The 14,899-nt window shown below is 43.5% G+C and overlaps 1 protein-coding gene across 1 annotated transcript in view; it reads right to left on the reverse strand.

Annotated features, from left to right (window-relative positions):
* Positions 1 to 899: 899 nt before the first annotated feature.
* MAP3K20 (mitogen-activated protein kinase kinase kinase 20) overlaps positions 900 to 14,899 on the reverse strand; it is a 92,734-nt gene continuing 78,734 nt past the window's right edge. Inside the window, 5 exon segments of the mRNA XM_050340187.1 lie at positions 900 to 1,488; positions 1,491 to 1,826; positions 6,398 to 6,548; positions 7,577 to 7,651; positions 9,132 to 9,248. Coding sequence (XP_050196144.1) covers positions 1,148 to 1,488; positions 1,491 to 1,826; positions 6,398 to 6,548; positions 7,577 to 7,651; positions 9,132 to 9,248 — 1,020 coding nt within the window. The 3' untranslated portion in view covers positions 900 to 1,147.

The following is a 14,899-nucleotide window of genomic DNA, read 5'->3' on the forward strand; positions in this document are numbered from 1 at the left end:
GCTCTGCCAGCACTGCCCACAACTGTGTGCCAGCGAGTACCGCCTGGGATGGATGGTAGGTAGCACCTTGTTCCAAGGCATCTCTAATTTACAGTTTCTTGGCTTTCAGAGGGTACCAGGCATTGCTTTGGGTTCAGCTTCCTTTATCTGTTTCTTCCTTTTTTTCTCTCTTGCATCTTGTGAAACCCAAACTTTTTTTCCTCCTTTTTAATTGTGTGAAATCAACGTGGAGTGAAAAGGCCACGAAGAAATTTTCTGACGCCAACTGAGTCTAAGCTGTGTTTTTGTTCTCAGCAGAGCTAAAGACCACATTAATCAGAAACTTTGCTGACCTTGTCTTTACTACCTGAAGACTGAAAGACAAAAGCAACACAGTCTGGCCACATTTAAAAATTCAATTAAAAAATGCCAGCTGCCCAGGGATAAACATTATCATAGACCTCAGTAGAGTTAGTTGTAACTGTGATAAAAGAAATGCCTTTTTCTCACTCTATTTTTATTATTTTTTTTCCCAAAAGAATAGAGCCTAGGTTTTGATACTCCTTCTGATTATGACAACTGTGTATGTGACAGAGTGCACTCAGTGGTGGTGGGTAGGTAGTGTTGGGGCTTTTAATCAGGAGCAAAGTAAGAAATTCCTGAGAGGGATGGCAAGCTGAAAGTGGAGAAGTGAAGCTACTGAAATGGACTTAAAGCAAAATGTCCCTGTGTTCCCCTTTTTTCCAGACTATGCTGGCCTGATAAAAAAGCAGACCAGATAAGGGATGAGGAGAACCTGCTCAGAGCTGGACTTGGCATCTGGAGGCAGAAGTGAGGTTAGGGGAGGGGTAACAACTCCTTCCCTAAGGATGAAACGGAGAGCCTTTTGTTGTGGCACTTGGCTGTGCCTTACTGATTTTATTATTGAAATATTAAGCAAATGAGTGGATATCCAGTCAGCTGAGAACATGAGCAGCCAAACGGAGGGGAGAAAACCAAATGAAATCCCTTGGCACTGACAGTGACAGGAGGAGAGGCAGCAGCTCTCCCTGTCCAGTGGCAGGCCCTGGGCCAGGTGAGTACCGGCTTCAGTGCAGCAAATTAAATAGGAGCAGGTGCATCTTCTCTAGGTTGAATGTTCAGTTACATAAAGGGCCAAATTCCTCTCTCAGAACATCCTCCGGCCCCGCCAGCTCCCCCTGGCCCTCTCCTTCCCCGGCTTGCCAGCAGCCTGCCTGTGGGGCTTCCTCGAGTGCTGCACTTTTATCCACCCGCCCTCGCTGGCTCTGCTCTCCCCTTCGCCCCTCCTGGGCTCGCTCTCACCCTGTGGGGGCATGCCGGGGATGGCCGTGGGCTGCAGAGGGGTGCGGGGGTACCTGTGGTGCTGGGAGGCCGGAGGGGCCACTGGCAAAGAAGTCCTGCTGGGTCTTCCCAGTTGTCGGGGGGGCACCGGGGAGCTGGTCCCACTGCGCCGCCCGCCCGAGGAGCTGCGGGAGTTACCGCTGTGGGGGTGTTTCTGCCTTTGCCAGCAGACCTGTCCCTCTCCGAAGGGGTGTCTGAGGCTGTGCTGGAGGCACTGCTGCCTTTTGAGTTCAGATGCAGATTCGAGAGGTTTCTCATCAAACTGTGTGAGATGGGAGAAGAGTTCCTGGAGTGGCTGATGGATGTGAACTGGTGATTGACGGGAGCGGGTGTCCTCCTGACGGCTGCAGCGTAGGAGTCTTGGCTGTGAAGGTAGGGCAGGTAGTGGGTGACTGTGGTTGGGCTGTGGGGGTGGCCGTGCTGGTGAGAAATGGCTTTTGCTATCTGATGCATGCGCAGTGTCTGCATCCACTGACTGTCAATGCCTGGCAGGGAAATGGAAACAAAGTCAGCTTTCTGTGAACTGATGGAAAACCGCTCTCAGGTTTACCAAGGGTGTGAGGTTAGTACCAGCGTTTCTCTCACAAGAACCTCAGTACATCTCAAACCACCCTTTCCCTCCCAGCCTTGAAACAAACAGTCCTGGGTTTGAGTATGTTCATTGTTATGGCTGAACATAATGTTGGACTTTTTAAATAGCAAGTGATACAAGTATTTCTGATGCCAGTGCAGATTATGGAGCTTAGACTACAAGATACTTACTGAATCATCCATTTGGCTGTTCAGGTGGGTTCCCCCTCCCAATGTTTTTAACCCAGTCTGGGTTTAAACATATCCTGTGATGCTCTTGGCAACCTCAGCAGATTTCAACGCAGCTTTCTTAAGAAAAGAACCTGGAGACCTCCAGAGCAGGCATAGAGCGGGCACCCCAAGGTTCCAGCACTGCTGCAGCATCAACTTCCACCTGCATCTCTCCCATCCAGCACAGTCATACTGTTTGCAGCCCAGCACAGAGAGGAGGCAGAGCAGAGCCAGTGCAAATCCCACCTGCAGCAGCCAGATTTATCTCCTCTTGCTCCAATTTCTTTTCAAACTGCTACAGACCACAACAACCAGAGCTACTTCAGTTGTTAGTGTTATTACAAATTCAGAAGTCAAACCACTTTGCATCCAGCTTCATGATGGATGCAGAAAATCATCTCTGTATGTGGAAAAGCCAGTGAAGCAGCAGACTTCAGCCAGGATAGCTCAGATAGTGCTTAACTGTGAACAACTCAGGGTATTACAGTTCTCTCTACACCTACTGTGACAGCCCTGGGGTTGTAACAAAAGTTGTAGCTCTCAGAGATCAGACTGAAGTGGTTTTGAAAGTCAGTCCTGCGGTTTCCATGAAAGCCTTTAGCAAATACAGTAGTAGTAAATTTTCCATTTGAACTGCAAAGGCTGCCTGGTTTGCTACTTTGTGGGTAGAGCAGAGACCAGGAATTCCTCTTATCCAAGGCCACAGCTCTGGCCAAAAACACATGGGGAGCAGCTAAAATTATTTTGCTCTAGAGAGGTTTGAATGATTTGTCCTTAAATATCACTAATATCATTCCAACAGGAAAGCATAACCCTCACTGCCTCTTGCTGGAACGCTGCATTGACTGTGGGGAGTTTTGTGGGAGCTGGGTAGTGGCTCTGTCCTCGTTAGGATTGCTCCTGTTAAAAATGTAATGGATGGTCTCTTTTCATTTCTTCTTTCCCCAGACTTTGTTTGAATCTAAAGAGATTTAAATCACTTCAACTTAATGTCAAGTATGTCAAAAGGAAACTGTCTTTCGTGTGTGTCATAGTGTGAGTGTGACACCAACACTGCAGACAGCTCCACCTGTACTGAGATGAACCTTCTTTCACAGAAAGACAGATGGGAATTGCCTCCTTGCTTCTTAACCTCTTTAAAACTCATGGTTTCAAAAGAAACCTGCATGCTGAAACATACTTGATAGACACTATCTCCTCTGCCATTTCCCCATGCCCTCCTATGAAAGGCTGTGGATGTAAATCACAGACCTCATAAACCTGGAAGCAGCAGGCTGAGGATTCAAGTTTGGGTCTTCATTTGTTATCAACACTCGTGTAGCTATCACAAGCCCCAAGGGACCAAAGCCAATGCTGTCCTGAACAAGGGGCTCCCTTGAGGCTGTTCAGTCCTTGCTCCTTACAGCCAACTGTGGTTGCCAGCCCAGGCACCAGCTGTCCAGCAAGGATCTGCCAGTGTGCCCTGTGGGACTGCCTCTCATGGACTAGGGAGCTTCTCCCTCACATGTTCTCTGAGCCACCAACTGCTTGGATTTGCTGGGTTTTTTTGAAACCTGGGGTTTTAAACCTGCAGCTTCTGAGGCTACAACTGCAGTATGTGTCAGCACTGGCCACATCTCTTACAGGAGGTAGTACCCTTTATCCAAACACAACATCTGTGCAAAGCTGCCTGTGTGCTGGGTGGCTAAGGGCAGGAGGGAAGAGCTGGTCAAAGCACTTCTATTGAGTTTGAGTTGCAGGGAGAGAAAGCCAGGTAAAAAGCTGACAAAAGCACTGGCTCACCAAGTTCTCAAAACAGCTGTGGAAAACTCCATTATTCCCAACAGGGTAGAGTTGAGTAGAAATGTGTGAGATTGTCTCCTTTAGCAGCAGATGCCTTCCTAACATTCTGGTTAAGAAACTAATCTTCACCCAAGGCCCTGCACACTTTGTGTGGGTGCTCTAATTTAGTCCAAATCCTTTTGATATGCCAGTACACTTGGCTCCACAAAGCTGAGTACTTGCTTCTCTTGGTGAAGAGGGGCAGATTTTGGAGAAGGTCAGATTTGCCAGCTGATTCCCAATCCAGTGCCCACAAGCAGACCATCGTGAAGAGAGGCCTGCTATCGTGAAAAGGCTACTGTGGATGTGTATGCATGTTCCAGAGAGCGGAATAAGCCTGGGCCACAGGCAGAAACACCTCTCCCAGTGACCTTATGCACTGGAGGGGATGAAAAGGTTGAACCAAAGCTGACCCAGTGACAGGGTTGAAAAAGTACTAGAATTTAAGGCTGCTTACTACTGTGAAGCATTCTGGGGCTGGAGCAGAAAAACCTGACCTCTGTGTCTGCTGTTGATGTGCAAGTGACTACAGCAGACAAAAGATTTATAGCTTATCTCCATGGACTGCTTCCAGAATGCTTCCTAGAGTGGCACACAGGTCATCCCCCTTACCCTTCACCCAGGGAATAGACAGCCCTACTAGAGGGGGTGCAATAATGGATCTGATGGTCACCAATGTAAGCAAGCTAATTGGGGGCATCAAGATTGGAGGCAGCCTGGGCTGCAGTGACCATGCACTAGTGGAGTTTGCAGTCCTGAGGGATATCAGTCAGGTAAAAGAGTAAAGTTGGGCTCCTGAACTTCAGGAAAGCAGAATTCCAGCTCTTCAAGGAGATAGTCAGTAGAAACTCCTGGGGACAAGGGAGTGAAACAGAACTGGTAGATCTTTAAGGAAGTCTTTCATAGACTGCAAGAGTTCCCCAGGAGCAAGAAATTGGGCAAGGAAGGCAGGAGACTGGCGCGTCTGAGTAGGGAACTACTGGTCAAACTAAAGGGAAAGAACAAAATGCACATGAAGTGGAAAGAGTATAGAGATGAAGTTCGGTTGTGTAGGGATCCTGTGAGGAAGGCCAAGGCAAAGCTGGGATTGAAGCTGGCAAAGGATGCAAAGAATAACAAGAAGGGCTTCCACAGCTACGTTAACAAAAAAAAGGAAAGTCAAAGAAGGTGTATTCCCCTGATAAACAACGCTGGAAAACTGGTAACAAGAGATGAGAAGAAGGCTGAGGTACTCATCAATGTTTTTGCCTCAGTCTTCAGTGTCAGCCTCTTTTCCCATGGATGGACAGCAGGACGAGGACTGGGGGAGCAAAATGCTTCCTGATCTTTACATCAGTGGACAAGGGAAGGGCTACAGATATCATTTATCTGGACTTCTGTGAAGCCTTTAACATGGTCCCCCACAACATCCTTCTCTCTAAATTGGAAAGAGATGGATTTGATGGGTGGACTGTTAGGTGGATAAGGAATTGGTTGAATGGTTGTATCCAGATGGTAGTGGTCAACAGCTCATAGTCCCAGTGGACATCAGTGACAAGTAATGTCCCTTAAGGGTCCATATTGAGACCAGTGTTATTTAATATCTTCAGTACTGACACAGACAGAGGGATCAAGTGCACCCTTGGCAAATTTGCAAGTGACACCTGCAGATGACATACCTGAAGGAGGGGATGCCATCCAGAGGGACCTGGAAAAGCTCAAGAAGTGGGGCCATGGGAATCTTGTGAGGTTTAACAAGACCAAGTGCAAAGTACTGCACCTGGATTGGGGCAACCCCCAGTATCAATACAGTCTTGGGGATGAACAGATCGAGAGCAGCCCCGCTAAGGACTCACCAGCACACTTAAAGGTGCTGGTGGATGAGAAGCTGGACATGAGCCAGCTGGGGCACTTGCAGCCCAGAAAGCCAAACGTGTCCTGGGCTGCATCAAAAGCAGATTAGAAAATTGAGGGAGGTGATTCTGCCCCTCTACTCCACTTGCCTGAGACCCCACCTGGAGTGGTGCATCCACATTTGGGGTCCCCAGCATAGGAAGGACATTGGCCTGTAGGAACAAGTCCAGGGGAGGGCCCCCAAGATTTCCTCCCTGGAAGGAAAGGCTAAAAGAACTGAGACTGTCCAGCCTGGAGAAGAAAAGGCTTCTTGATGACCTAATTGCAGCCTTCCAGTACTGGAAGGGAGCCTACAAGAAAGAGTGGTATTAACTTTTTGCTGTTCACAAGAGAGGTGGTGGATTCACTGTCCCTGGAGGTTTTTAAGATGAGGCTGGATGTGGCACTGAGTGCCATGATCTAATAATCACAGTGGGGTTGGATCAAGGGTTGGACTTGATGATCTTGGAGCTCTCTTCCAACCCACTTGATTCTATGATTCTATGATTCCTCACATATGCCCTGCTCATGTCAACAATAAAGTTTGCACGTATTGACTTACCTGAGTCAGATCTGCTCCGTGAATTCCCCTCTGAGTTGGCGACCGAGGTCTGTATCATGAGCTGTACTGTCTCAACCTCATCCTGTGCTTTCACCTTGCTCCAGCAGATAGCTTGGATGTGCCTGGTGCTTTTGGGAGCTCTAACATCACTCTGCTCAGAAAGGACACAAAATACACGTGAGGACATAACAACACACAACACACTGAGCTCTCCTAGGAGGGAACTTCCATGAGTGCCTGGGCAGCAGCAGTGTTTTCAATAAAGAATCTATTTTGCAAAACCACTTAGCCAGTTCTCAACTATTTTTAGACTCTATATAATTTTGGCTGGTACTTTGTGATTATGCTAAAAATGTGGTAGAGAGTAACTGTTTAAATTCTTGTACCATGTGGAGGAAAGATCTTGAAGGCCTTCCTCTACAACACAAAAATACATTTTACTAGCTCTATTAATGTGAACATCAAATGTGCACTGCTAAAAGAGGTAGGTCTATATTTAGCAGGTATTTTTGCAGGGGAACCCCCAACAAAATTTTCAAGGAGCACCAAACTCTTCAGTTTGTTGTTAAGGACAACAAACTGTTGTCCTGTGAGAAACTTCAGGTTGAAAGAAAATGACTACTCTTCACATCTGAGATTTCCATGTCCAGGATTTCCATGTTTCTCCATCACTGCCTGAATAAGGACAGAGCTGGAATCTCAATTATTAACCTCCTTCTGATGCACAGCATTGGTCTTTATAAAAACCCTATAGTAAGTAAATGCAAACCCTTTTAACAACAGCTAATTTCTATCATATCAAACTGTATTCCAGATTTTATCTTATTTTACTCTTGATTTCTCATTTTCTTTCTTCTCCTGTTGCTTCTCTGCTCTACTAATTAGCACTTCATTGAAAAGATAAAAACCAGCCTCTCCAAGTAATGCAAAGAACACTGACCATTACACTTCAGGCAAAAAGAGCTTTCCTCCTTGAGAAGAACCGTCCCAGGCAGCAGTCTGAGGCCACTATCTCTGTAAACTTCATTCAGCTTTTGCTCTGAACTTAAGATTTTACAATTAATTGCACGCTGCTGAGACTTGATTATAGGATATAACAAAGCCAGAGGATGCTGTTTCCACACCTCCTGTGTAGGTTTTATCTTGGATCAACAATTTTATTTGTTTCTTAGAGCTTACCTCATATGTAACAACACATTCTACAGACTGGTGTTCTTCTATCCCCACAATCCATTTCTCCATTACAAATGGTGGCTGAAAAAAACACGGTGGGAGTTTTATAAGATGCTCTTCACCTCCTGCCTTGTTTTTGAAACACCCCAAAGGCATTTCCCACATCTGCCTCTTTTCATCCATTCCCATATTGCTAACATCAATACCTTTCTTAAAATTTTATGAGATAAAGTAAAGTATTCTGGAAATCTTTACTTCCTCGTTTACAAAAGGAAACCAAGAAGAGATTTCCATATGTAACAGGCAGGAGGTAAGACAATGTGGAATGCTTACATGGGGGCATAAACCCTTTCTCAATTTTATGCATGTACAGGGTTTTTTTTGGCGCGATTTATAGAGGCCAGCAAGAGCAAATACCTAGAGATTCTCTGAGATATTCCCTGACAAAATAAAAAATGTTGAATTATGTGAAACATTAATGTTACTGTATCTAGTTGTTAGTTTATTTAAGCCTTTTTAAAGGAAGAAATTAAATGTCCAAGATTAAAATTAAACAGAAAACTAATAATAACAAAAAGAATCATAATAAGAAAAAAATGACAAGTGTTGTTCCAGAAATCACTATTAAAATAGTATTAGCATGAATTTTATATTATAATCCTTGTCGGCAAATATACCTATATGACATTTCTCTTAAAACCCTGACTGTTGACAATCTGCTTTTCATTTTTTTCCTTTGGAAAAAATAACCAAAGGTTTTCCCCCCAATTTTACACCAAAAATTCACAGGAAAAAGCATTCAAGAGTTTGGGTGTTTTTACCAATGCACCTAGAGCAGCATAATTGGTAACCAAGCTGTATATTTTTTCAGTTAGAAATTTATTTTGCTAGCTATTACCAAGTGGAGCATATTAATAAAACCAAAAAAATAAAAGACCAGCTAACAGAATGCTTTTTGTATTAACAAAACTTCTGTTGCTTAGGCAAAAGCAGTCTAAGTGCTTGCTGGTAAATATTTACAGGCAGGTTCTGAAATAAGATAAAATGCCTAACGACACTGAACTGCAGATGTTCAGTGATGTACTGTCTGCAATGGGTTTCAGTCTTTGCAATCCACTGTTGCATGAAAGAGAGTTTTAGAAACATGCAAAAGTTCTAAGAAAAAAAAAGAGAGAGAGAAAACCCCCATAAAAATCCCAGACAAATCATATGAAGTTTCTGGAATATTTAAATAAGTTTCTTCTCTTGAAAAAGAAAATAATTTTTTTGACATTCTTTTCTTTAAAAGGGGTAATAAATTCAGAGGGTATAACATGAAATTAAAACACGAAAATATAAATTAGTTCCTTCTCTTATTTTTCTATTGTTAACGTTACCGTCATCTTAAAGGGGAACCAAAATACCTAACTCCTATTATGATACAAATCTGTTTAAAATGTGCATTTTATTTAAAAGCTGTCAAGAGATTGAGCTTCTGCAAGCACAAAAGTCGACTGCTGTGGTATTTTAATGTCTTTGTTTGAGATCTGTGAATTCATGAAAGCTTTAAGGCTGTAAATACCTTTGTCATCTTTAAAATCTCTACATCAGGTAGGTTAGTGTTGAATGTCACATCTTTTATGTAGGTTATTGCAATTTCATCCCCGTCCATCTCCATGTACATTTTCCATTTACAATCCTATGAATAATAAAAAAAAAGAATGCTGGATTGTTAGAATACAAATAGAAGAAAAAAAAAACAAACAAGAAACCCCAAAATGAAACAAAACTGAAAGCTGAAACAACCCAAAACCTAATCCTCAATATATAAGGAGAAGAAAATAACCCAAAAGAAAGTTAAGGGACATATACATATTTTAGGATATGCATGTTTTCCAGTACAAGTGTTGATAAAGAAAAATCCTCAGTTCTCTTGTTCAGTCTTTTCTTAGCTCACCCTGAGAGACAGCTGCCTCTCAGGCAGGTCTGGATGTCTTCAGAGGTGTGGATCCCCTGCAGCACCTCACCTGGACAGACAGCCTGTTGGAGCAGGCTTGGGAGCTCTGCACACCCACGGGGAGGTGCAGGGACAGGGCAGTGGTGGGAGCTGTCACTTGGGGTCACAGTCAGTGCTGGCAGCCAGCCCAGGGACATTGTCCTGCTGAACCCAGGAACAAATGACCAAAGGGTCTGTAAAACACCTTCAAGACAATCGCTCAAATAACGGGCAAGAGGATGAGCTCGTTATTACAGCTCAGTTATCTCAGATACTGAGTGCCCAGTGAGGCACTGAGCATCCTCAACTTCTGTTCACCTCCAACTGCACCATTAATTATAAGCAAGCTCAGCTTAGAAAATAATCACAGTGAGTCTAATAAACCAAAGCAATAAAAGGTATTAATTATTATCCTTGAATAACCCCCTGAGCTGAACAGGGGGCCAACATCCAACACTTTGCACAGGTGTGAGCCTGCAGAAGATGACAGCTCTGGCAGCATCCCGCAGGACATCCTGCATCGGCTGAGTGCTGGAGCTGGGGTTCGTGTCTGTGGCCTCCAGGGAGGCTCCTCCTGGGGACTGGAGACTGCCTGTCCGTGGTCCAAAACAGTCAACATTTGCTGGTGTGCCTGGCAGGTGCTTTGGGGATGAGGTGCTGTCGGTGCACTGAGCTCCTCCAAAAATCTGAGGGACAACAGGACTGCAGTGAAGCATTGGGTATTCATCTCCATATGGGAAGGAAGGAATCTTCCCTTCACAGTGGCAGGAGATCCTCCAGGCATACCAGGGGCTTAGAAGGGTCTGTATCTGGCAGGTGTGCCAGCACTTGCCAGAGGCACTCTTCACCTCAAATCTGCTCAGAAAATGCAAAAACTTTCCACAGATGGCCGCTTAGGGCATGGGCTACAGTTGTTTGCACACACAAATGTACAGCAGCCTAAAAAGTATCCATTCACACATGAGATTATCTGCCAGTGTTTGCACATGCATCTCTCATAAGCATAACGAAGGAGTGCAGCCCTCAGAAGTCTCAAAGCTTTCAATCAGGCACTGAACTGGCAATACCAAAACAAAAGAAAACTGAAGTACAAACATTTCCAAACTGCAACAAGAATTTACGTTTGTGACAGCATTTGGCCGTGCATGTCCATCTGTCCCCATTGAAAGCTTTCACATTTTACGAGCAGAGTGGATGTGTGAGTTGGTTTTTGCACTGCCTTGGTGCGGGTTTGAGTGATGGGAACTGCAGTTCAGTGGTCAGGGCACCAGACCAAGACTCAGAGACACCAAGCTCAGTTTCCAGTTGTGCTACTGGCTTTCTGTGCAACCTGATAAGGTGACAGAGTTGCCCTGTGCCTCTGTTTCCTAATCATGGACTGTATCTCTTTGCACATCTCTTTTCTGTCCTGCTTTTTGGGTTTGTGAGCTAACCCAGGCTAATTCCTATCTTGTCCCAGGTAGGCACAGCATGACACCCTGGCCCTGACATAAGCTGAGGACAGCATGTCCTATGTAACTGAACAGCAACAGCAAAGAGAGTTGCCTCTCACTCCTTCTTGTCCCTCAAACTGTGCTCCTCTCCAAGCCCACACCATTCCTGTTGTCAGTCTTTCTTGGAGGTCTTCCTTCATTTGTGCTATTGCAAATTGAACCTGAGGTTAGAGATGGCTTGATGACATTGGTAAGTTTTACAAAAACATCTGAGCCAAGGAAATAAAAAAAATTGACATAAAGTACTATCCTCCAGTTAGTTCAGCACATCTCCTGCCGTAATATCAGTGCCAAGCACCTGAGAGCCAGAGCTGCAGCTTGTGGCAGGGCTCCTCATGACTCAGGATTTTGTGCTGTTCGCTTACATTTCCCTACAGACTAGATCTGACAAACATGATCTCATTTTAATAAACAAAATAAATCAACTAGCCATCTCTAAAGAAAAGGCTGACAAGCTGTGTACATCCAGGGTGTGGCAGGTGGGCACCTGCCAGTGCCTGGCCCCTTGCCGGATCCACCGTGCATGCAGGAGCCGCTCTCCATGCAGGGACCAATCGGGCTGCCCCACGCAGCGGTGGATGCACGAGCCCTGCACAAACACTGCCTTCCCCAAATCAGAACTGCATCTTCAGAGAAACACATCCTGTCCTTCAAAACCAGTCCCCAAACCCTTGCTCCTCCTTGGAGCCCTCTACAGCCACACTGCACAGATACCAAAAGAGCAAGTTACCATACCAGGCACACCCTCCCTGGTCACCCAAAAATACCTGTCTTGTTTTATATGGCAAGGTTTCCATTCTGTGTTATTGTAAAATCATCACTGGAAAGGAGAAAGAGAAGGAAATAAAGAGGGGCAAGAAAGGAAAAGGAGATGCTGGGAGGAAAAGAGAAAAGATATAAAAAAAAAAGGAAGGTAAGAGGGAAGAAGGAAGGAAGAAAGAGATAAAGAAAAGAAAGAAAGAGAAAGAGAAAGAGAGAAAGAAAGAAAGAGAGAAAAAGAAAGGAAAGAAAGAAAGGATGAAAGAGAGAGAGGGAAAGAGAGAAAGAAAGCAAAGAAAGGAAGAAAGAGAAAGAGAGAGAGAGAAAGGAAAGAAAGAAAGAGAGAGAAAGAAAGAAAAAGAAAGAGAAAGAAAGAAAGAAAGAAGAAAAGAAAGAAAGAAAGAAAGAAAGAAAGAAAGAAAGAAAGAAAGAAAGAAAGAAAGAAAGAAAGAAAGAAAGAAAGAAAGAGAAAAAGAAAGAAAGAAAGAAAGAAAGAAAGAAAGAAAGAAAGAAAGAAAGAAAGAAAGAAAGAAAGAAAGAAAGAAAGAAAGAAAGAAAGAAAGAAAGAAAGAAAGAAAGAAAGAAAGAGAAAGAGAGAAAGAAAGGCAACTAGAAAATACAGCAGATGGGTGACTTCAGAATCAAGGCACTTGGGAAATATCTAAGGTAAGTAGGTGGCTACTTGTTTTACACACCTGGTAACTATTTTGTTCAACCACACAGCAAATAATGCAAGATTTGTGTGCTGCAGAAAGAAATGGACATATTTCACTGTTTTGCAATGGAATTCTAGGTTCTTATAGGAGAGAGATGCTCATCCACTTAAGCAAAAATTTGGCTAGAATAACCAAGCGTAAGAATTTCAATTCTTTGATGAATTGTAGCCATAAGGCTTCTCAGATTGAGACTACATTTAGCACCAGATGTATGTAGGAAAATAATTTGGAAATTGAAAGTGTCTGGTTGATAAATACACTTAAACGAGTCCTTCAAAGAGACTTCCCTGAACATCTTGTCATTCAAACATTAAAATACCTCCCAGTATTTACCTGCTTGATTTTGATTCAAATAGAGAATTTCAGCTTTTTGTTTTAAAAAAATATCTAGTTTCAGAACTGAGAGGCAACCAGTTCTGAAACCAGCAAAACTTTGTGAGAAAACGTTTTCAAATAACACTTTGACAAAGTCAAAAAATCAGCAGCTTCTGAAAATGATTCTAGAAATGAAAATCACACATGTATTTGAGCCGCTTCTCCTCAGTTTCAAAACAGAAAATAAAAACACTTTAAAACTTAAGTCTGCAGCTTACTGTGGTGACAATACTCCTTTAGCCCCATATGCATTAACGTCTGCCAAAAAAAAATAAAATGAAAGGGAAATGAAAAAGATCAGGTACAGGCTCTAAACAACAAACATGTGTCCTGAAGCAGCTTAAAACCCTTGCTGGGGAGGCACTTCATTTTTCAAGGGGGCCCAAATCCAGGATCATTTTAAAACCAGTGGTTGGAATGAACTTTTTTGGTTTTTTAAAGATTGAAATAAAAATGGAAACAGCGTTGTAGCAGGTAACTGGATACTAGAAGAAAAGTAAGATGTACCACGAGATGAAACAAATATGAAAAAAATATTGGTCATGCTGATACTAAAAGTAGTAGCATGTTGATGATTCAGGTCCCCAGAAGCTCTTTTACGTTCTTAGCTATTATCTATCTCAGCTGCTGAAACCTGCTGTTTTAAAGGCATTAGAGTTGAACATCTAGTGACAGCACTTGGGTTATTTATCATTATGTATCACCCTGCTACACTATATTTTATTATACTGGATTTAAAGGAAGATAACACAATTATGGTTAATTTGCTTCTCTTCTTTATATATATAGTGTCATGACCCACCACAGCTTTGTCCCATGAGATATTTTTAACCAAAAAGAAATCCACAAGAAACTCTCCCTAAAAATTCCATTAATAACCTCTTGTAGCATGTATAGGTTGCAGGGTCTGGAACTAAGAATGTTTTAATCTCTTCAGCAAAACAATGTCTCATAATGATGTACAGGACTATTGCTGCACTGATGAAGAATCATACATAATTCAGCACCTTTCACTTGGCACCACTGTGATATCCTCATTAGCAGTGGCTCACAGTGGCTGTCAGATGGTGTCCATGCGAATGCAGGCATTATATTGTCTTTGAGATGTGCAGCTGCTTCCATGACACTGCCAGTATATAAAAACATGACGCCAGTTTGTTTTATTTAGTGCTAAACCTTCCAGTTTGTAAAAACAAGGCTGACACAGAGCCTGACATGAGGCAGTGAAAATAATTAGCTCTCATTTTCTCAGCCTCCTATTTCCTTCTCCCCGCTGTGTTCTCTTTCCACTAAACCACCACATGTCAGTCGAAATGGGAGGCAATTAGTGGGCTCATTTCAGTCCCCACAACTGTGCTGAAAAGAAAGTATTTATGATGGCACAATGAACAGCTGAAAGATTAAATAACATTTGCCTTTTGAAAAGAAAATGACTTCTAGCTAAATGGGCAATTTTTGATTATTCTCAAACAAGCTTAGAGTAGTTGGTTTTTAAAATACAAGAAAGGAAAATGAGTCATTTTTAGGTGAAAGAATCAAATAAAACTTGACACAGTAATGCAAATAACTGATGTTTTATTGCAAAATATGTAAATGTGTTATACCCTTAACAATGGCTGGTGTCTCAGGTCAGGGCAGGCTGCTGCCAGCCAGGCTCCAGCAAGAGAAGGTGGCTCCACCGCCGGTTTTGTTTCAGCTGTGCAGGCAGAAAAAAAGAGGGGCGGAGGGGAGGCCTTGCGAGAGAGATGGTCTTAGAATGTACAGAAACAAAGCAAGCAAAAGATATATTTATGTTATCAGTTGCCTGGGTGCCTCCTTCAAGCTGGAGCCCCTACTCCTCTACGAGGCAACAGGCACTGACTGGCTGGAGCTTCGCCTGGAGAAACACGAGGCCTTTTTAACACCTACGCAGCCCAACCAGCAGTACCAAAAATATCTGTCTCCTGACAGCCCCTTTCTTTAACATCCAGCACTGTGGAGCTCTCTGCCACGACGCAGTGAGATACCATGG

The sequence above is a fragment of the Myiozetetes cayanensis genome, unplaced genomic scaffold (genome assembly GCF_022539395.1).
Source record: "Myiozetetes cayanensis isolate MyiCay16 unplaced genomic scaffold, myiCay2020 scf9, whole genome shotgun sequence".
Taxonomy (NCBI): domain Eukaryota; kingdom Metazoa; phylum Chordata; class Aves; order Passeriformes; family Tyrannidae; genus Myiozetetes; species Myiozetetes cayanensis.